We start from the raw sequence: 23,914 nt of genomic DNA, 5'->3' as shown, positions 1-23,914 counted from the left end.
ATGAATCTGTATTGAATTTATTTTCTCATCGAAATTTAAAATTACTCTTATTTATAACTGTTACAAAAAAGTTCACAAGATATTTCTTAAGACAAGGATTTAGATGCAGATATCTCTTTCCAAGTCATTAGTCACTATAAGACAAGATTTGTTGTTCCTGTCAACAATCCAAAGATTCTTATGGCAATGAAATACACTAAGCATGTAAAATGATATACAGATTAATTAATATACCCCACATATTATGTCCACATTTTAATGAGTTATAAATATGACATCAGTTCTGTGTGCAAAAAGAAATGTTTTGTACAGTCTATTTTTAAGAGTCTCTGCATGACGATTCTAAAGTAATTTCGAAATAAATACCAAAATTTAAAAAAAATTATTAAAAAAGCTTAAATAACTTAATTGATTACAAAGAATGTTCTATTCAAAAATGCCTATATTTCATTTAATATTATTATATGCTAATTTTTATTGCTTTCCTTTAAAAATCACTTCTAATTCCATAACATTTTATTTTAATCTTCTATTACTTACGATAGGAAATTGCATCTGAGGAAAAGAATGAGTTTAACTGAAAAATAAATATATACAGTCAAACTTTTATATATCACAATTGCAAATTCTTTGGAAAGAATTTAATAAACGAAAATACTTTTTTTTGCAAACGTTTCTTCAAAACAATTATACTTCATAAATTTCTTAAGGATAATGAAATATTAAACAAGCAAAGAAATTTGTTTTAAGAAAATATACAAATAATCTGATTTTCAAAAATGCTCATACAAGCTTTGATTTTTTTTTTTTTTTTTTTGCTGAATCTTTATTTTTAAATTTGCGTTTTATGCCTTTTACTAAACTGAACTTCTCTTTCAGAGTCTCCACTTAGGGTTCATTATAAAAAGTCTAAAGCTAAATTGAATTTAAAATAAAAATTTTGCTCAATGTTAAAGAGAGATTCACAATAAGAAAGTTTAAAAAAAAGCTTCTACAAGTGTGTATTCTTTTTTTTTTCTTTCCCTTTCTTTTTTGTTGTTGTTGTCTCTCTCCTTGGTGAACGAATTGATTTTTCCCCTTATTTTATTTATATCCCTTCTTACGAATGAAATTAATGGACATTTTTTAAGTGCATTAAGTATGTATCTTTCAAATCTCTCTCTCTCTATACATATATATATATATAAATTTTATTCTATGCATAAAAATTATCTTCATATTTTCAAAATTTCTGAAAAACTGATACAATTCATCATATTTTATACACATTTATATATTCCAAACTCGTAATCTTGATATATAGATATGATGATTCATTTCAGAATTTTAAAAGTTCTAAATCCAGATTTAAACATTAAGTTTACTGAATTCTTATTCTCTTTAGTAGACCTCACATTTTTTTTTAATATTAAAAGTTCTCTTAATTTAGCATTTTGCAAAAAAAATAGAAGTCTTTGTCACTTCCAGATAAGTGCAACTGACAACAAATTGGCAAAAACAAGCCGCATAATACTTCTCGTTTTTGTCAAACAGAATATTTTTTCAGAATCAGAAATTAATTTGAAACATGCATTAGATTTGTTAAAAAAACTTTATTAATAAATAATTTTTACAGTAAATACATACCAAAAATACTACAGAAGAATTTAATATAAGTTCATATATCTTGAAATTAGTCACAAGAATCCATAATCATTGAATAATTTCTTTAAAATAAATCATGGACAAAAATTTGAATTCATCTGAAACTAGTAGAAAACATAAGTTAAAAAAACAAAATGAAAGTACTTGGAATAAAACACAACAAACATTACTTAAAACATAGGGACATTCAGAAAAATTCACACAATAAAATGATATAAATAGCAAAACACAAACTTCAACCAGACATATTAATAACTATATAAAAAGTCTAAAAAAGTGTAAAAAAGAACTTTTTATTTATCAGTTTAACAGCACAAACTTCAACAAAGAAAGGCATAGCTTAGATTGAAGACTTGCATAACTTGGATTGAAATCAATTGTAACAATATATATAAAGTACTTTGAGCATGACAACCTATATGATCACAGCAGTAGTAAATTTACAATATTGAGTATAAAATTCCATAATTACAACTCCTAAAATTTCCTTAAGTAATATTTTTCCAGCTTTTCATTGTTTCCTAACGAAATAGAAAACCTATATCTCTCAGACAAAATCTGCATTTGCATACCTCTTATAAGTGTCATAATCTTATTTAGAGTTTTAAACATATCTATAAACAAGCACTTTGTATTCAAATATATCTATAAACTTTTTTCATATTATATATATATATAATGGTATCTAACATTTAAGAAAAGTTAACTATTTAGAAGTCACCTTCAATAAGCATAAAAATAATACTCAGATCTCTCCTCTTTCCCACAGTATTTATTTAAGGCGTCTGAAACTGGAAAGATGAGATCTTCAATTGTTTGAAAATATCATTTTACCATGGAAACACAGAAAATTAACAAAAAACACCTATAATATTAGATTAAAATGCAGACAAAAACCAACTCTAAAAAAAAAATGAAGCAAATTTCAGACAAAGATGCATTTTATATCAATCTATAAATCAACATTTCCCAACAGATATTTTTATCAGATCAATTTTAATGTTTTTGTGATATTTTGCATTAATGAAAAGATCAAAATGATTCTGGCAAGAAACAAAATGCATCAATAAACTATTAAAATTAGACCAAAACAAAAATGTTATTCTAAAGAATCATAATAGAGAGATTTTATTGTAAAATTATAGTGAAAAAAATACATACTTAAACTGGCCTATCCTATATGTGATTAAATATCAAGACATTTTCAAACAGTACAAATTTAAAGTATTTGCATCAAAATGTACAAAAATAGTGATTTTTACAAATAATTTACATATTGCTTCTATTCGTTTATAATTAATGTTTTTAACAAAGTGAAAAGTGATTTTGGATGGAGAAGGGAAAATATCTTTACATCATTTTGGAGTTTTTTCTTTTCTTCTTCTAATATCTACGTCATCAGCAACATCTTCTTTAATAACATCTTCACCTTCATATTCCCCATCACTTTCATGCTGGAAAGAATAAAAAATACATAATAAATTATCATATTATATAACAATAACCTATTGAAATACAGATAATAAAAACTTTTTTCCATATAAGATATTCATCAAATGAATGAAAATTTGTAGTCTCAAAAATTTATATGACTTTATTTTGTCTTTATTATTTTAAATTTTAATGCTGCTAAACTCTGGAACTCATAATAATAACTTAAATTCAGAAATAATTTTTTTTAAAATTTGGACATTTAAAATAACATTCAAAAATTTATTAAGAAATGCAAATTGATAAAAATAAAATGCTAGACCTTATATAATTTGTCTCCAATTTATTTTTTTAATAGTTTAAATGGCAACCTACACAACAACATTTCTTTCTTCTGTTTTCAAAAAATACATTACCAAAAATAAAATATTCTTTCTTGTAAAAGATCAATCTAAATGATGCAAAATCAAAGTAATCTTAGTTAATAAAAAAACATAAAACCAAAACATTTAATTTAGTAACCAGTTTTCTACACCAGATACTCTTAATTCAATGCATATTTGAAATATAAATTCAGATCAAATTACTGATGTCGATATCCTAACTTACTTTTTTGCCATGCAGGGCATCAGAGTTTTCATTTCTAGGTACTGGCTGATAACCAATTCTTGAAGGACAAAAGAAATCAATTATACAAACCACGAGCTAAAAAAGAAAAATCGGAATTAATAAAATCCTAAACATTCTCAACCAACCTCTAAAATAAATCTTAAAATTCTTTCAGTCATTAGATTTACATAAACACGAAACACATAAAAGAAAACCTTGCAATTAGAAACACAAACACACAACAAACCTTTCATCTTTAAGTTGGTTAACATATTGTTTTGTTAACAGTTTTAAATAGTTATTATACCTCAAATTAAGATTTGCCTACAAAGAAACCTTTTAAGCAAAATCAAATTGAAGGAAAAAGATGTGAAATCTTTCAGTTGGAAATATCCTTCATAAGGGATTTTCAATTAGTACAAATTAACACAGTAAAGCTTTCATACATTTAAACTTTCTTCTCTAAAATTTTTTCTTTAGTTGAGTTGTTGAAATTAAAGTATATATACAGAATATAAAGTATATAAGTATAAAAAGTATATTAAGCAAGTTAAATAAATTCAATACATTTACAACTGCACATAGCATTTGATGTCAAAACGCAATAATTTTGAATTATTTCATAAGATATTGTTAGATTTAGTAATTCCTGAAAAAATTACATAAGTTACAAAGATTAGCAGGCAAGTGTTGCAAAATATATAATCCAAATAACATTTATCTAAAGGATACATTTTTATGAAAAAGGATAATTATAAAAGGATTTCATGATAAAGAATACATTTTTATTATTAATATTTCAAAATATTATAAAATAGGCATGTTTAACTCGCATAGACAAAAGGTTTCGTTGAGACATAAAAGATATGACTAAGTAATGAAAATAATACTAGTGAAGCACATTTAGGTTATTTTCATAGGTTTGTTTACTGCTATATTAATAGTTCATCACAACGTCTATAGCACTTAAATTTTTTTTTTATCTTAAATTTTAAACAGTGTATTTTGATATAATTTGTATAAGCTCGATAACAGGTTTGTAAGGGGGAAAAAAAATGTTTATTTATACTGAAAAAAAAACAAAAACAATCTAGGATTTGTATGAATTGAGAAAAATGAGGGTGAACATAGTAATAATATACAGAGTATTCACAAGAATTTTATCTTGTAAAAAAAATACCTTTCAAATTTAATATAAGAGGAACCACAAAAATTATTCTACATTTTTTAATGTTTCATTATCAATGTTTATCAGTATATGTGATATGTATTTAATTTCAATAAATGCAATGTATTTGTTAACAATATTTTGGTGAATGTACTTGAAAAATAAGACATTAGTTATTTTAACAATTCATTCATCAATAACAAATGTCTTCATTGATATTTTCATTAGAGGATTTGAGTGAGAAATTTTTTTTTTATTTTAATTTAGAAAACCTACCAGTAATTTGAAACTCCAGTTACTTTTAAAAGTTTATTTCCTTCTAGCCAACATTCTGTGAAACATCTATGAAAGAAGCATTAACATTCATCTATAATCTTGACAGTAATGTACAGTTATTATATAAACTAAACAGCCTTTAACATTATGACCATTAAGCTGTTGGCCATTATGACCATTAAGTCTTCTTTCAGAACAAGCATTTCAAAATTGCGACTCTGGTAATGTAACAATAACTATTTTACACAATTATTGTTCCACTGGACAATTTCTTCGTAAATCAAATCTGTATTAAAAAATTAAAGCATATGGATGGTAGATGTTCAATCAGTTTTTTTTTAAATTTATTATTGACATTATTTTTTCACACAATGAAGCAAAAACTGATTCGTAACTGTTTCCAACATTGGATTTTTAATTATAGCATTATTGATTATTATTGATATTGGAATAATTGATTCTAATTCTAAATATGGATTATCAGAATTTTAATATATTCATTTAAATAAGTTGATAATGATCAAAACATCATATGACATAAATCTCCTATCGTATAATAATGAATAAAATGCAATTTATATCAATAATTTTAAAAACAATTCAATAAAATAAGATTAAGATTTAAAAAACTAATCACAAATAATTAATTTTTCTACTGAACCAATGAGCCCAGTTCTAGTTTATAAAAAGAAAACCATATATCTAATCTAATTAAATCTAATCTAATTGAAAAATGCCAGACTTTCAAATTAATTCTTTTAAGTATTGAAATTTTAAGTACATTTCTTATATAAGCTAATAAAAGGCAAATTCAAAATTATGTTACTACTCAAATATCAGAAATGTACCAGGTCATCAAATGTTGAAATTCATGATCAAATTTTTCTGTTATTCCATTTGAGTGGCAATATAATTTACCCATTGCATATAATTGCACCATTCCTAGCTTATACTCTATAATTTGTGAACTGTTTTAGTTTAATAAATTACAAATAAGCATTTTAGAACATATCTGTAATGGTTTATGTTAGCCTTATGATTATTCTATTCTGTTAGTTATAAAACCTCTTTCCAGTTCCTAATGCACCTTTTTTTTTTATCCCCTTGGTTAAGAATATAAAGTAAAACATTTATAATAAAAGAAATTTCATGACTTCCATGGTCAAAATCAATGTTTTTCTGAACAGTTTCAAAATTGTTAGAATTTTAAATTTATTTTTTAATAAAAAAAATTAAATTACCAAACCAAGAAGCGCACCAACTAAAATGGTCAGAAGGCCAAAGATAACATAAGATCCCCAAGTTGGTATTCCATAATCTTCCATCATAGTATTGTGCATACTCCTTAGGAACATGGATAATTTGAAGAATGAAGAAACGGTAGCCATCTGGTAAGATTGTGGGGATTTCCAACTAGGTATTGGGTCAATACTCTGCCATTTCTTTTCTTCCACAAAGCTAATAAAGGATTCTTTATCCCTAGCTCCTCTGTATTGTCGAAAGACACCATCTTTAACACTAAAATAGATATTCATGAACTTTCATCATTTAAAAGAAAACAAATCTTAATGAATATATGTAATAATTATTTCTAAATTCAAAGAAATAATCCAGTCTTCAGTTTTGAAAGATTACTTTTTTAAGGAATATTATAAAAGAAAATTCTCTTTACATTCAACTATATAAATTAAACAATTCTATACTATTATTAAATGTATTTATAAGAAATCAAATATAGGATATTAAACTCATATAATTTAGACCAAAGTAAATCAAAATATAATGAATTATTACAACATTGTAATTTTTTTCCCCTCGTAATTTTTTTTTTTTTTGAAAAATTCTTTTACATATACTATATGTATGATGTAACAAATGGTTTCAGTAGCTTAAATTGTAAAAATAATTTTTTAATGCATGTTCTTTAATGTTATTGATTTTTAAAACAAAATTAATTTATGATAACTTTGGTCTTAAGATATTTATAATATTAAAATCAATGCAACAAAACACCTTTAAAATTATTCAAATATAATTTATCTACAAACATTATCACAAGAACATTTTAGTATTTAAAAGTATAATAATTTCACACATAATATAAAGTATTTGTATATATTTTCATAAAAATATTATATGTATTCATTTGTAATTAAATGAACTCAATAATTACTAAATAGTATGACAGCATAAAATATGACATTTATAGATTTGAAAATATAACGCATATTCACAGAAAAATCTTTAAATATACCAATATTTAAATAAATATATGCTCTCATGGCACTTTAACTGTTAAAAAGCAAAATTTATACCTTACTCTTCATTAATAATGAAAAAACAAGCATGCTTTTCAAACAATTATCTAAAGAATTATTATCGATTGTCAGTTTACATGCATTCATATGATTAAGTGGGTGAGAAGACAATCTAAAATCTTTCATGACATAGAAAAACGAATAGGGAAACAATGGAAACAGTAATCACTTTTTAGAATCATAATACTATTCAACTTTTAACATGCATGGATGCACAAGTAGAAAAAAAATACCAGAAATACAATTCTTTTGTGATATTAACTTAAAATAAAATTCTTGGAAAACTGAAATAAGTCTCTTATGAAAGGAATATATATATATAAAACATTCTTAGATTTAAAGAAAAGGTTTGGAATTTTTTAAATAATATGCTTATGTTATGGAAAGAATATTTTCATTTTTTTTTTGTCAGAGCCATGGCCAGAAAGCACCCTGAGCTGAACAGAAAGGCAGAAAGTAAGGAATATCTTTTGAATGGAATTTAAAAAAGGCAGCATTCCTTCTTTACCTTACACATGCTAAAGCCATCCATGGGCAAAATAAAAGCTTGCAGAAAACCTTTAATTCAGAAGTTGAAGTCAGAGTTTGAATGATTAGAAAATAATTATTTTTAGTTTGCAGATAAATTTAAAATGTCAGTGTACAAGAATTTTTACTAATTCATTACAGACAACTGATATTTTTAACTCATTTTATAGTTATTAATAATAAACATTTGATTATTTTTGCTGATTGGAATAATAATAAATTATTCATTAAAAAATTAAACCTACATCAAATAATAGATAAATTTCTAAAACTGATTAGTTCCATTCCTTAAAATGTGAGTAAAACCCAGGATGATGAATAAGTTAATTCTTTGCAGCTGTTGAAGACCTAAAATAAACAAGGTCATATCAACCACATGTAACTCGCAAATTTTGGCTTAATTGCATGTCAGCATCGAATATAGTCTATAGATTAACATAGCACCTTTGGTGATTTTTGGGAGTCATTAATCACCACAGTAACTACATAAGCATCAAAAAGTCAAATAAACCAGAATTCAAAAAATATCTGAACTATTTCTAAACAAATCCCAATAGTAAAATTCTAGACTAATGTCTGCAAATTACAGATTTTTTAAAAACCTTAACAATATAAATATTGTTTCCCCTTGCTTACCAACAACACGATTAATACTTTCTGAGAATTGTAAAATTGATTTACTTGGTTTCAAAAGTTATAACGGCAAAATGTTATTTTGTTTTATTAGTTTCCTAAACCTTGTTTATTACTAGGCATATTAGAAATAGGCAATGTATTAACTGCATGCTATAGGTAAACTTTAGATTCAATCATTTGCCAATGAACTTTTGATTTAACACCATATCATAGGCATAATCAATTGATTAATCTGATATCTTTGGCGATTCAACATTGGTAGATATAAACATGATATATTTGATAATTAATTATAGGCATGTGGTTAATATATAAATACCTGAAAATAATTCTCAATTTCATTCCCTCTAACTTTGTATTTGTAAATCAAAAATTGTAATTGTAAAAGAATAAAGTTAAGGAGAGCCTGAATTATTCCCATACAAAAAAAAATTAAATGAATAAATGTATAGTAACTAAAAAATAACAGTAATTTTTTAATAATTTAGAATTCAAATACATAAAACTAAAAATAAAGATCAAATGCTAATTTATGCATACCAAGTCTAAGCAGATTTTTACAAGTTTATTTTAAATAAATTTGAAAAAAATTAAAGGAACTCTGTACATAAATACACGAGAAGAAAAAAAAAACATTTTTTTTAAAAGAAATTACAAAATAAAATTGCAAAGCTGCAAACAAATTATCCATTAAACTTCTTGAAAGACAAAATTATATATTATATGTATTGATTAATAAGAATTACAATTATTATCAAGAAAAATATGACTTACTGAAAAATTGTAGGCAATGCAGTTATCATAAAACGGCCACTAAGACCTACAAAATATATCAATTTTTAAAAAAATCGATACTTAAAATGTAAAAACTTTAAATGAATAATAACTAGCTACATTAAAAATATACAGATTGACAAGTGTTATTTATAACTAGCTGCTTTTAGCAACAAATTTGTTTCAGAAAATCCATTCTCACTACAATTTTATATTAAATATTTTAAGTAAATTCATCTCATAATAGATTCATCAACAAAATACTTTTAAGAAGGTAAATAGAGTGAACTAAAACCATACATTTTCATAAAATAGTAATTCAAATATTTGTAAATCATTCAGTATTATTTGCAATAAATTGAACCTTTCTTATTATTTAAAATGTTTAATCTTAGGAACAATTTTATTAAAATGAATCATAAAAGTGACAGGCTGTATAAAAATATAAAATTTGTTATTCTAAAATCATGTATTGACACCAGCTACATAAATAATATTATTTACTTTATTGAGACATTTTTCCCATTAAATGTACATGCCCAATACTAACAGTTTAAAAATTAAGTATTGAAATCCAATTAAAGTGGACATTATATGCATATATACATATATATATTATATGCTTGCTTTAAATACTACCGAATTATTGAATTAATAATATATATATATATATATATATATATATATATATATATATATATATATATATTAGCAGATCATAAAAACAAACCTTTACCTTGCACTTACCCTTCCAGAAAATATCGTGTTTATTTCATTTCTTTTAAACATGTGCTAAAAAATATACATGTCAAGGTTTAGTTTGTAGGAAGAATTAACTAAAATCCCCAAGCATGTTTAACTTGCTTATGCAGACATTTTTTTTTTATTTTCATTTTGTTCGAAATAAATTGTTAAAAATATTTTTTTAAAAAAACCTGATTAAAACTAGACATTTAATTTTTAGGTTAAAACATTTGTATTATTTAAAAGATAACTTTTAAGATAATGTAAGCATCTTTTTTGTGCTATAATATTTCGTAATGCTATCATGATATAAAGACAAAATTATGCATAATTTTTTAATTAATAAATCTTTTTTAAAAAAATTGCTTTAAGATTCACATTTTCATATTCCAAAGTATATATAAGGCAAGTCTGGTAGCTCTAAATCAGATGGTCTAGCCTGCAGAGAGCCAACGCAGACATAGAAACGTATATTCATTTTTATGACAAATAAAGGCGAAATCCCAAAAAGATAAGAAATTATTAGTAAATTATAAATTAATTCACGTTTCAAATTAAAATGAAGTTGAAGGACAAACCTGGACTTGTAGTGACATCTATATTTCCTACTTTTATACCCAGATCTTCACTCCATTGTGCAAATTCTTTCCATAAAGGTTGAAGTTGCTGACATGCTGGACACCACGGTGCAAAACTAAAATTTAATATGCAAAAGTTAGCATCAAATAATTTTTTAAATAAAGAATATTTGTTGCTAAAACAGTAGCCAAACAAAATTGCCAAATATAATAACCTTGCATTGAAAAATGACATTAAATTTCATAAACTATGGGTAAGTACCAAATGAGAATATGAAGTTGTATTTCAGTAATATCCAAGAATACTTCAAACTGACCAGTTCTTCAATAATTATGCAAATAAATAGAGGGAGAAAATTACCGTAATTTAATAACTAGAGAAACAAGTTTACAAATAATTTTCTTTTTACACATCATGAAAGTTTTATTTTAGTATGTTGTTTATCTTTTTAATATAAACTTGAGATTGCAAATAAATTTTAATTCATAATTACAGGGAGTTACAAATTATCTTCACAAATAAAATAAAATATCAGAAGGAATAAGTTTAAAAAAAAAAATGCTTCATAACATGCATCAATCATTTAAAATTAATGTTAAATTTTGTAATAAGATTGGTGTTTGGCTACTATGTTTATTAACGAGAAAAAATAGCAAATAAAGTTATATCAAATTACATAATAGATCAAATGTTTTTAAAATTTCCTTAATAATATGAAAAAAAAAAAAAACTTTATCATGTATAAAATGACAAATTTAATCAATCATTAAACATAGAAAACATGAATGCATCCCTTAATAGATTTCCAGACAAAAACAAGTCCAATCATATTGATAGTTTTCTAAGTTATAAATATTGGCACTAATAGATCTATATTAGCATTGAAGACTGATGACAATTTGGGCTCCAACTGACAGAAAAATACCAAATGCATTAATTTATACAAAAAAGATAAGTATACTGGGAATCTATAAAAATATTTCTTTAAATGACAAATCAACCGAATTCTGCAATAGAAATGTCATGTTGATTTTATTGTGTTAAATAAATCAAAATTTATTTGTTTTTAAATATGATAGAATTTATGTGTATACAGTTACTAATAATAATCATGTCGATCATAAGCATTAAAACTGAATAAAGGTAATCGTGAAAGAATGAGTGCTAGCTAACAAATAATGAAATAAGTCAAGACATACATTAACAAGAACAACAAATGGAATTTTGCTTAAAAAATGTTGACAGATTAGTATATATTGAAATGACACAGGCAGATTAAATGTTACTGAAGCAGCCTTTAAATACAGAAACAATATGAAGTCTCAAGTACAAATGTGAAGTTTTTCATGAAATAATGTAATACAGCAGCTAGAAAGCATCAATGGCAGAAAAGCTATCAGTGATAAATAAATTGCAATTCATGGATTCAGTTAATTTCTCCACTGCATTTTTCATCTTAGCAGATTAGTTGGTATATAATTCTTGCACAGTTATTGAGCCAAAGATTCAACAATTTAAATTTGAAAGTCAGCACATAGAAAGCTCTTTCCAAAAAAGATATTCAATTACAATCTACTAGTTATTAATGACTTATTATCTAAGAATATATTCAATTTAATTTTACAAAGATTATCGAAGTATAACTTGTTAATTACCTAATTTATTCTATTATTCTCCTTTAATTTTGAAACACAATATTAAAAAGAAAGAAAAAAAAAAAAAAAAAAAACGCTGTTTCATAATAACGCTGCAGGATAATTTACATAAAATGCATTTTTTTCTTCTTTTTTATCATACATAAAATTTATCACGTATATATGATAAAATTTATCTTTGCATCGATTTCTTTATAATCCAGGGTTACATATCACTATACCTGCATATAATATCAGCAAACTAGAAAGTAACTTAATTTTCATTTGAAATATTCATGCATAACTAAACGCAGATTTACTCGCTACACAAACTGTTGAGAAATTTTGTTATTGTAACAACAATTTAAATTAAAGTGCCATTTTTTAATTAATCATTAAAACTAATCTCATACGGTTTTCATTTGTAAAAATTTAATATCACTAGGTAGCAACAATCATTTTCGCAACAGGTAATAGTCATAAGCATTTATTCGTAATTTTTTTAAAAAAATTGTTATATGAAATATACAGCAAATCCATGGAAATAATAAGAAAAGATATACCAACAGTAAGGGCGCAGTCAATAATTATGCTATATTTAAACTTACAATTCAACCATCCATTCTTCATGCAACATATCAGTCCAATTGTCTTCATTTAAATTTTTTAATTCTCCTTTAGATAAAACAACATGAGGAATGACAGCACAAGAAAGAAGAAAATAACAAAAATAATTTGAGGATAACATGTCTTATTTTGAATAATGAGAAACACAGATAAATCAATCTAAGGATGATACTTAATTTTCCGGCTAATCACAAATAGTTTTCATTTTTGTTGTTCGATTTTTAAGTTGATGCCAAAACTAGTCATGCGAAATTGCTGACGTAATCATTGTCACATGGGAAATATGATTCGAATCAATCATTTTGTTTACACTCAAAATATATATTAAATCAGTTATTATATAAAGGAAATTTAAAATTTAATTTTAAGTGAATGATGTTTATTCAGGAATTTATTCAAGGAATTGAAAAAAAATAAATTTAGAAACAATATATTGGTTCTGAATCTGGCATTAATTTTTTTCGGCATTTATTTCTCAACATTTTCAATTGACAGCAAGAAAGTATGCTTTAATCCTTATAATTTTAAACCTCTGTTATTAAATACTAACCTTTAACTATGAGTTATCAGTTATATAGAAATACGACTCTTGGGCATACACTTCAAGAATCATTGGATGAACTTATACAAGTTAGTATACTTACATAAAATATGGGATATACGTATAGCACAGAAATTTATATATTATACTAACAATTACTTATTTTTTATTTTCCTCTAGAAGTTATTTACATTAAAAAAAAAAGATTTAACGCATTCCTTGCTTCAGTTGCGTCTAAGAATAATCATATATATTTTTACTGTTTCAATTCTTGCTTCAAGTTATTAACATATTTCATTAAATTATGAGATAATTATAGAGTTAAGTTATGATAAAGAAAAATTGATATGTGCATATGTATGCAATTCTTTTTTTTTTTTCCTCACTATGTGAAATTATAAACAAATTACATTATGGCTAATATCTAATTTTGTTTTGTATAACATGGATAACATTTCTAAATTATTATAAATTTGTGTTGTTTATTGTAGTGAATTTTTCAGTGAAGTCGAAATATTTCATACCAGTTGTTCGATTTTATGATTCACACATTTTCATATGAACATTTTAAAATAAAAATATAAGTTACTTATTTAATATAGAAATATACTATTTTGCTCTATCAAAATTAATGTGATAAGTTTTATAGTTAAAAAGTACATTTTTTTGTTGTTGTTTTTGTTTCTCAATATTTCAGAATTTTCTCTATTATCTGAAATAACCTGTTTTTCTCTTTTATATCTAAGATTGGTCGAATATATTGAAAACTAACTTGTTACTATAAACTATCAGTTATATAGAAATACAAGTGAAAGATAGTATTTAAGTATAGACAAGTTTCACATTTTATCTTGCTTCACTTTGTAGCAGAAAATTATTTTGTTAGAGATGAGAATTTCTTGAATCATTACATAAAGTTATCATGTGTATTACTTGTTATATGTGATAAACATAGAGAAAATTTATTACAAATTTTGCATGCTTTTTTTTCCAAGTGTTTGTGAAGAAAAATTTACAATTTCAGAAATTTGAATAATTGTAGCGATAAAATCTTTTTATATAATTAATTTTTTAAAATTATTGTGAAATTTTATTATTTTTAACTAAGCAGACTGTTTAAAAACAAGTTGTTGATAAGCAAGATTGATTTCAACTAGTCAACTGCCTACTGTTGAACCTCTATATATTGAAGGGTTGTTTTTTTAGGGGGAGGGGGGGGATAGAATATAGAGATTTAAGTATTGAGAAATTTGCACATTTTGCCTCAACTTCCTTATTGGCAATAATCATGTATAGTTAATATCTATGGGTCAAAAGAGACTTTTAGACTTTCAAAGTAATTTATTTTTAAAAATTATAGTAATATATGTGCATTATGAATTTGCTTACAGTATGTTTAGAAATGCATATCAAGAATAAGGATGAAAAAGTGTGAAAAAGAAGTATAAATACAGCATTATCCACCAGCGAGTATTTGGTTTTTGTAGTAGTATTTTTGGCAAACATATTAGTATCATTTGTAATAGCAATCAGGATAATAATTTTTTTCATATTTAACTTTATTTTCCTTTATATATAAAAAAATCCATGTTATTTACTACAGTAGGTCAACATAAATGTTCATAAGTAAGAATTGTTATTTAATATAGAAACTTATCTTGTGAAAATTCAAGATTCTGTTCCCTATTCTAGATGATTGTTATATAGGTTTATAGCTCGTATAACAATCATCTTGCTTGTTTGTTATATATTTCCTTTCCTTGATCTCGTATCTGTGGTTTCTAATACTTTGTGTAATTAATATCATAAAACATTACACTGGGAAATTTTATTTTAAATATTGTTTCCCTAAGTAAAATTCCATAATAATATTAATTATAAATTATTTTTTTAAGAATTACATTCTGTTTTTAGTATAGAGGTAAAGATATAATTATCTGGTATCATAAAATCTTGAATATATAATATACTATCTTAAAAAGTTCTGTGAATAGGTTGTTTAGTGTAAAAACAATAAATCACAGTAAATTGTTATCAGGGTTGTTTTTCTGTGATCTAAAAAGTGAAAAAATTTCAGGAAATGAGTGTAAGAACTATTTTTAAAACTCATTGGTATGATCAAATCTAGCTAACAAGTAGTTATGTAACCTGAGTAGTACATATTATTTTTGTAAAGATCATTAACAAAATGTTAAAAATGAGACAATCCCATGAGACTTATTATAAGAACTTATTTTGATCAAGAGATTTTCATAATTTCATATTATTCACTTCTGATAATTAAGCTGGCTTAGACATTATTTTAATAATATTAATGTTTCAAACTTTAATTTGAAATAATTAGTGTCACACTCATTGAAAATTACTTTTTATTCAATATAACAAACCTATCTGCACTGATGTGGCAAAAGGAAACCATAATTAACAAAATGTCAAACTTCAGATTATTGAAAGAAAATTTGGCTATGAAATTAACTATATTATTACAATAAATTACAATAATGTTAGATTTGATTTAAGACATTTTTTTTTTTAAATTTGTAAAAAAGGAAGGGATGTAAAATATATAATAAAATTTGCATTGCTAAAGGATAATTTGTTTTTAAGTCAATATGTAGAATTGGATAATTTTTATATTTCGTCTGATTGAAGAATTGTTTTAAAGGTTTTATGAAAGTGAAATTGATTTTAAGTTTTATTACAGCAGTTAAAGTTATCATTGCAAATCATTTCAAAAATAATTTGAATTTTAAAATGAGAGATGATGTAAAATATGTATTTTCAGTAATAAAAAAATTTCAAAATTTGTATTATATAAAGAGAATGGAATATTGGTTGGGAAAGAAAGAAATTAACTTTTGTAAATAATTGGTTGAATTTTGCAATTGATATTTCAAACAATTTGGGAACATTTCAAACACTGTAAAGGCACAATTCAGTGAAAGTAATTTACTATTAAACTCTTCAAATATTTTCTTGATTTTGCTAAAACATATTAACTACTGCTGACTTTTCAGTGATTCATTTCATATTTTTAGAATTTTTTCTGCCTCATAGAAGCATAAATAGCTACAAATATTGTTTAATTTCCAAATTTTTATCAAAGATATTCATTAGCACTAGAACTATCTTGGTATTATCCATTAGCAAAACCTCTTCTTCACCAAGTTTGAATATTGCCATTATACAATTAGCACCAACATTAATCACCGAGATTTGTTGGTGAAAATTGTTAAGGTTTGATATGTTTTTGTCTAAGGTCTTGTTAACAGATAAATACCATCATCTTATTGAAAGAAACATTTCCAATTGATAAAATTTGTTGGTAAAAGCTTGAAACATATTGCATTATGTGTATCATCATGCTATCTGTCCTTTTTTCGTACCTTTTCTTTCATTTGAAATGAAAAGTATGTAATATTTATGGTATTTGAGTGTGGCAAGTTGAACTTCTATAAATGGAAATAACCAAGTTCCTCTTTCAAATATAAAAGACATTCCTTACTACCCTCATAAACTTTAATGTTAACTTGCATTCTTTATAAGTTTTATACAAAATATATTTTGTTTACTATTGAGATGGTTTTCACTAATAAATGGATTCATCATCCCCCCCCCCCCTCAGGATAAGTACTTAAACAATGCACATGCCTCGTATATTTATTCAGTTGGTTAATTTTAAAGAAGGTAGACGGTTTTACATTTATAATCAAGTAATCATGACACTTTGCTTGAATAGATAGCTCAAGTACTGAAAAAGTTAAATTTTTTAAATCACTTACATTTTTAAATATTTATTATAAATATTATGCATTTTATTTATTTTTGATTGGAAGAACTGAAAAAGTTTTAGTGCAAAAAAAGTTTTTTTAAAAAAAAACTAAGGTCTGTGCATTTAATCACTTCTTGCTTATTTTATTAAGTGAAATATACTGGTACTAGATAATTTTTAAAAAATGCAAAAATAGTTTTTAGTATTTAGTTTCTGTGGTGAAATTATCTGGTATATAAAAATACTCATTTACTAAAAAGCATATATATGTTAGATTCCCTTTTTTTCCCTTTATTTTTTAAATATATTTCCCAACTGTTTTTTAGTATTGTCATTTTAATTTAAATAGTAGAATATCATCAAATTATAATAACAATTAAAATGACACTGAATATGTATCTGAAAATTCTTTCCAGTGTGGACAGATAACTCATCAGCTTGCTCTCAAGGTGCTGCTGCAGTTTGATAAAGTAATTAACACAGCCTTGTCTCAAAAAGTTAAATCAAGACTTACTTTCAAGGTATTATATTTAGCTACTTAATAAAGTATTTTATTTCTGTGTTTATTCTATATGTATACTGAGGAGTAATTGTTTACATTGTAAATATTTCTTTTGTTAAATATTCATGATAAATTTACTTTTATATAAATCTCCACATGTGTATTTTAAATGTTTAAATTAATGCTAAATGATTTTTTAAAAAAATCAACTATTAAAAAATTAATCTAATCATCAAAGTTTATTAGTACTTAAAATGGCATTTTATAATATAATGTTTGACATTATATTATAAAATGTCATATTATCAGTAAACTATGATCATCATGCCTGATAGTCATTCAAAATGCTTTTTAAGGCAGACTATTGAACTCAAAATTACCAGATTTAGCATTTAGTTACTTCTCAAATAATAAATGTGTGCTATGGCTTTTTTTTCCCTTGAAAATCAAACATTCATGTTGCTTTGATATCAAACTAATATTTTGTGTGCATGATTTTACCTGTAATATATATGTAGATATACACACACACACATACATATATATATAATTAAGAGTTAAATGTAAAATAATAGATAATTCTTGTCTAAAGTGTTATGTTATGTTTTGACTAGAGTGTCAAATCTTTTTTTAAAGAAAGTTTTAATTTATATTTTTAAGTCTTGAAAATAATAATAGCGAATCAAATCCTGAATTGATGGACCAACAATTGAAATGGTAATCCAGCAGAATGAAATTAGCATGGTAAATACGATAATAACTTATAACCTGAAAGCAGTTGAACCACTAGGCTATTTTACATCTTTCTACTGTGGCATTCTCTTATGACTTAACTAGATATTTTTACCAGAACTACTGCTGATACTTTTATCAGAATCAAAGCCATTGTAAAACTATCTACTTTTACCAACCAGTGGATGGACTAGAATTATTGATTATGTAAAATTTCAGTTGATGCTTTTGTAGATAGCTTAGTCTTAATGGCTTCCTCAACAAAGTGTTTTCAAATTCCAAATTTTAATCTTGTAGCTAGTACTATTTTATTTAGACTTATCAGCCATATTTATTGTGCAACAAGCCTTTTTAATTTTAAGTTCATATCATTTGAAATTTAGTTTTCAAAGAGAACTAATCTAGTAACTAATCTTCAACTAATCTAGTAATGCTTATTAAATTAAAGCATTATTATTTTTTTTTTTTTAAGGCAGGAAAGATAATCATTTAACTCTGAACTTTGGTTCTAACTTCTAACTAAAGAATGTATTCCAGGATTTATGAAATATATCAGAGAATTATTCTATACAAATTTTCAGATTGAATTATTTTTAAAATCAGTATGGGTCAATAAGAAAGTAAAATGTTAATCTAAGAATGCAATTACGAAAGTGTTTAAAAATGCATAAATTAAGAAAAACAATTCATATTTCTTTACTTCTGTAGTTAGCACAATATTTAAAACAAATATGCTTTAGCTTATTCAATAAGGAAAAATAAGTGAAATCTTTATAGTTTGATTGTCAACAATGAAAGAAAAATAAAGTGATGAAATATTAGTAGCAACATTGAAAACGATTTGTGTTTCATTCACAGTAATGAAAATGTAGTTGTAAAATATATTTAAAGATATCTTTAAAAGTTAAATTAAGTTTAGATTTAAAAATTTTACAGCAAAGAAACAGAAAGGATTAAAATGATAATTATTATGCAGAACTATTTTCCAAATTTATTGTTAAAAAAGGGGGGGAATCTATAAATTTGCATAATTTTAATTCAAATTCTAATTTTTCCTTGAAATGTGCATGTTGTAAATTTTATTGCTCTATTCAAATGGTCTAGCCTATATCAATACGTATACATTCTCCATTATTTTTAGTAGAGAATTCTCATATATTAAGTATTTGAAATTTATTAATGTTACGCTCTTTAAAGTGATATATACTATTTAAAAATTCTTGATATATTACATAATCATAAACTTCCGATATTACAGACACATTTTTGTTGCAAGCAACAATCTATTAAATCTCAGGAATATTAGTCCATTAACGCTGAACATAATTTAAAACAGCAGTTTCAGTAAATTGTATTTAAAGTATTTTAAAAGCATCAAGTTGAAAATAGTTTTGTGATAAAATTAATATTCAATTATTTTTTTTTTTGGTGTGAAATAATTTAAAAAAACATCATATTTTTAAAAAGTTGCTTATATGTAGGAGAGTTCTTAGAATTAGTGAACATCTTGGTTCTTAATTTCTAGACATAATATATATTGTTACAAAATATTTTTTTCTACAAATACCATCAATGAATGGTAATAATCGCTAATTCAGCAGCTTGCTTGCTGTCTAATCCTCTAATTCTTTAACTTGTCGGCGACTCCAACTACTCTCGCACACCACTTCCCTGCAGCTTCAGAGTGCCTGTCTTTTATAGTTCCGGGAGGTGGGGCTAGAATCTTCCAGACCAAACTGTATGTATCTCGATTCTTAGTGGATGGATCGTGAAAGTTCTCGAACTTTCCAGTATTATCCATTTAGTCGCCAAAGGTCGCCAAGCTCAGTATGCACAGGACAGATTTTACAACGGTTTTAACGGTTTGTCCCACGATGACACTATTTGTGCCAAGTAGAAAAATTAGATTTGTAACAATATCATTATGCCTAGAAGTTAAAATTCTCATAATTTTGCTATGTAAATTCCTTTTATACCTTTTGTAATTAACATTCTTATGTTAAAAAAAATTCTTATTTTATATATATAGCAAAATTATGAGAATTTTGAATTGTGAAGGAAGTAAATGAAAAAGTGGAAGAAATTAAAAAAGAAAGGTTTACTTAAAAATTATTGGCAATATCATTTAGGAAGAACAGACAATGTTTGGTAATTGTGGTGCAATTAAGGAGGAGCTAAAAAAAATGATTAGTTATTAAGAGGATTAAGAGAGAAAAGGTGTTTTCAAGGAAGTCTGCAACAAATTGAGAGAAAAATGTTGACAAGAAAGTTAGAACCAATCAGTGTGCGAGTTAAACTAATTTGTTGTCAGTTATATAGTTAGTAATATTCCTGTGATTGTCAGAAGTGTCTGTAAAATTTTTAATGAATTTTTTTTACAAGAGTTTTTTATCCACCATTTGATATTGTGGGTAGGATCTTTTGAGGATTTCCTTGAAGGACATAATAGATGGAATACCTCAGAGTAACAGCTTTTTTGCATTAGGATTATGGTTGTTAAGGTATTGAATCTGTTATAAATCTTAATGAGGTGGACCGAATCTTTGTAATTTCTTTTAGTTCATTGACTTTTTAAAAGCAGGAATGTCCATGACCTTTTTTTTCTGTTGAATTTTTTTGATGTTTTTCTTTGTCCAGTTCTTCAGTATTAAATACTGTTCCTCATCCATTATGCTGGAATTGCCAGGACCAATTGACCTTACAAGTTCTTGCTGAGCGAAAATCTTAGCAAGAATGTTATTGCAACAGGAACTATTTAGGTTTCCTAATTCTTCATAAGTAACCTCATTTTCAACTTTTTTCAGCAACAAAATTGCTTTTTAATCCCTTGTGTCACCTTAGAAATTTTTTAAAGAGTCCCTCGTCCAAAAAAAATTGAAGGAGTTTTGATTCCAAAATTTAGTTAATAAACGGCGTATACTATTTGGAAATTGTTCGGAAGTTTGGGAAAGCATATTGACTTGTTAAACAAAAAAATGTGAATGCATTCAATTTAGATGCAGAATTGAAATATAAAAATAAATAGAATTTTTATTCTTTTTTTTGTTGTTGTTTAATCATTTATAATTTATATAATTATTTAAAGAAATCTTTTAAAGAGCTAATCATTATGTACAATTTTACTAATCTGATTTTCATGATGTATCCTTAAACTATTTTTTCAAATGGGATGTAGATGTCTTATAAATTATATACTATGCAAAATTCTCTCAATAATAGCAAGCAGTATTTCTAATTGTGTTAATTTTTTCAATCATTTTAAATTCTGATGCACTAAGTCGGATATCAAAAGTCGGGTCCAAATATTTACTTGACTAGTATTTAAAATTTAAAACACAAAATTAGTTTTTTTGAAGTTTCCATAAATAAGCTATTTCTTATATATGTATTATGAAGTCTTATATTATTTGCTACTATGTACATAGTAATTACTGATATTTCTTTTTTAAAATTACAAGTATGTACTGTATAAAGATTGTATGATTGCGAATTTAACGAATAATTATGTATTGATCATAATTTATTGTGGAAGTTGATTATGGATAGCTTCTCTTATTCTGAATTGTGTATATTATTAGGCTGCTCATCTTGAAACATACAGATTTTGTGATAACGTCTGGACGTTTGTGTTGAAGGACGTTGAATTTCGAGAAGTTCAAGAATTGATTAGGGTTGACAAAGTGAAAATTGTTGCGTGTGATGGGAAAGGTAAATATTTTTAGTTTTAGTTAATGGAAAAATTGAGATAAATAGCTTAATTTTTGTAATAAATTAGTTAATAATTTTGAAGATTAAATAAATCTCAACTATTATTTAGATTATGTGAATAAATTTACTAGAAGAAGAAACTGTTATCATCTTTATTTTATGATACCTTCATCTGGCCTTTTAAGATTTTTAATCTGTTTTTAAATAGTTAGAATTAAAGATGTCTCTTAAAAAATGTTCAATTTTTTGCATGTTAAAAAAATTTTTAACTACATATGATTACCTAATTTGTACATATACAGTCGCTGTCCTTTAAGATGGTTGACTGCTGTATTATATCTCTATATGATTTCTTTATATGATTTATAAGTTTATTTGTAATATCTTAAATATTCATAACATGAATTATTATAGTGTTCTATTAAGCTTATAATGAAACAACTTGAAAAATCTCTCTTGTTATTTATATTAAGTGAAGAAGAATGATTTTTATGCTGTAGAATTTATTTTTCTTTTATTTATTTTTCTTTTATTTATTTTTGTTTTGAATATTAATAATTTTTTATACAAGATTATGAAAGAGTTTATAATTCTGCATTATGAAGGTATTGAATTTTGTATTGATTTTTCATATCACTGAACCAAAATTTATGGAGCTATGTGAAAATATGGTGTGGAAAAGAAACCTGCAATTTCTATGTCACATAGCAAGGGAAAGACATAAACATTTTGTGGCCTTATTTTTCAATTGTGTTGAGCTCTGAAATATTAAAATAATAAATATTTAAAATTAGCTAATTAAAGATTATTATTAAGATTTTCAATTATAATTAAATATTATTCAAAACATTGCAGACTGTGAGAAATTATTTATATTCAGTTCAGTTATTAATTTTTTTTTAACAAAATGTATTTTATAAAGTGAAAAAAAGCACCTTTAATTATTTTCTGTTTTAAAGTTTTATTCAGAAATCTACATATTGCTTTCCCAATCCTTAAAATATTTCTTATGGCTCAAATAAGATATTGATCATGATTTTTAAAAGCAAAATGAAAATTTCAAATTTTTGCCCATGACAGATGCCATGATTTAGGTTATTATATGAAGGAAAATCATGCTACTTCTGCACTTTTAATATTTTATAGAAATCAATAAAAGGAACCCTTGTAAATTGCATATTTAAATTTTAGAAAAATTAAAATACAGCTTTGCCTCTGTCTGTGTATCTTTCTATATCAATATAAATTGCATATTTAAATTGTAGAAAAATTAAAATACAGCTTTGCCTCTGTCTATGTATCTTTATTTATCAATCTTAATATATTGATATTTGAATAATGGTATAGTCATTAACTCATATTGCAAAAGCAGATAGATTGAGTGATTTTGTAAAGCATGATAGAATCATCAACATATAACCCATAATGAATGTATATATTTAATTTAAATATTAATTAATTTTATATAATGTATATATTTAATATTAAAAATGCTTCATAACATATTTAATTGACTTCAATATTCATAAGTGTATATTTTCTCTTTTGCAGATGAGAAAAAGACTTAAAGGAAAGAATAAAAGACCACACTTTTTTTTTATTTTGAGTGTATATTCATGTTGGATTTTGTAAAAATGAAATGGCATTTTAAATATTGTATCAAATAAAGTCAATTATGGTAGTCCATTAAA

At 24.7% G+C, this 23,914-nt stretch overlaps 2 protein-coding genes across 3 annotated transcripts; one reads left to right on the top strand and one right to left on the bottom strand.

The window, feature by feature from the left end:
• Nucleotides 1-1,612: 1,612 nt before the first annotated feature.
• On the bottom strand, nucleotides 1,613-13,197 carry LOC129969586 (thioredoxin-related transmembrane protein 1-like). Of its 2 annotated transcripts, XM_056084232.1 has the most exons (7): nucleotides 12,950-13,197; nucleotides 10,707-10,822; nucleotides 9,385-9,430; nucleotides 6,370-6,646; nucleotides 3,685-3,780; nucleotides 2,999-3,098; nucleotides 1,613-1,748 (listed from the first exon to the last, which is right to left on the bottom strand). In XM_056084232.1, exons 1-6 carry the CDS (start codon nucleotides 13,087-13,089, stop codon nucleotides 3,000-3,002), a joined length of 774 nt encoding a protein of 257 aa, XP_055940207.1. In that variant the 5' UTR covers nucleotides 13,090-13,197; the 3' UTR covers nucleotides 1,613-1,748; nucleotide 2,999. The 2 variants fall into 2 exon arrangements, with proteins under 2 accessions (XP_055940207.1, XP_055940199.1); XM_056084224.1 differs by lacking the exon at nucleotides 1,613-1,748 and having other exon boundaries at nucleotides 1,784-3,098.
• Nucleotides 13,198-13,423: 226 nt separating this feature from the next.
• Nucleotides 13,424-23,914, top strand: LOC129969600 (transcription initiation factor IIA subunit 2-like). Its single transcript, XM_056084245.1, has 4 exons — nucleotides 13,424-13,598; nucleotides 17,698-17,802; nucleotides 22,094-22,223; nucleotides 23,775-23,914. The coding sequence occupies exons 1-4, from the start codon at nucleotides 13,527-13,529 to the stop codon at nucleotides 23,789-23,791; spliced, it is 324 nt and encodes a 107-aa protein (XP_055940220.1). The 5' UTR covers nucleotides 13,424-13,526; the 3' UTR covers nucleotides 23,792-23,914.

The sequence above is a fragment of the Argiope bruennichi genome, chromosome 1, assembly GCF_947563725.1.
Source record: "Argiope bruennichi chromosome 1, qqArgBrue1.1, whole genome shotgun sequence".
NCBI lineage: Eukaryota > Metazoa > Arthropoda > Arachnida > Araneae > Araneidae > Argiope > Argiope bruennichi.
The sequence above is the reverse complement of the archived record's forward strand: the minus strand, read 5'-3'. Positions and strand labels throughout refer to the sequence as shown.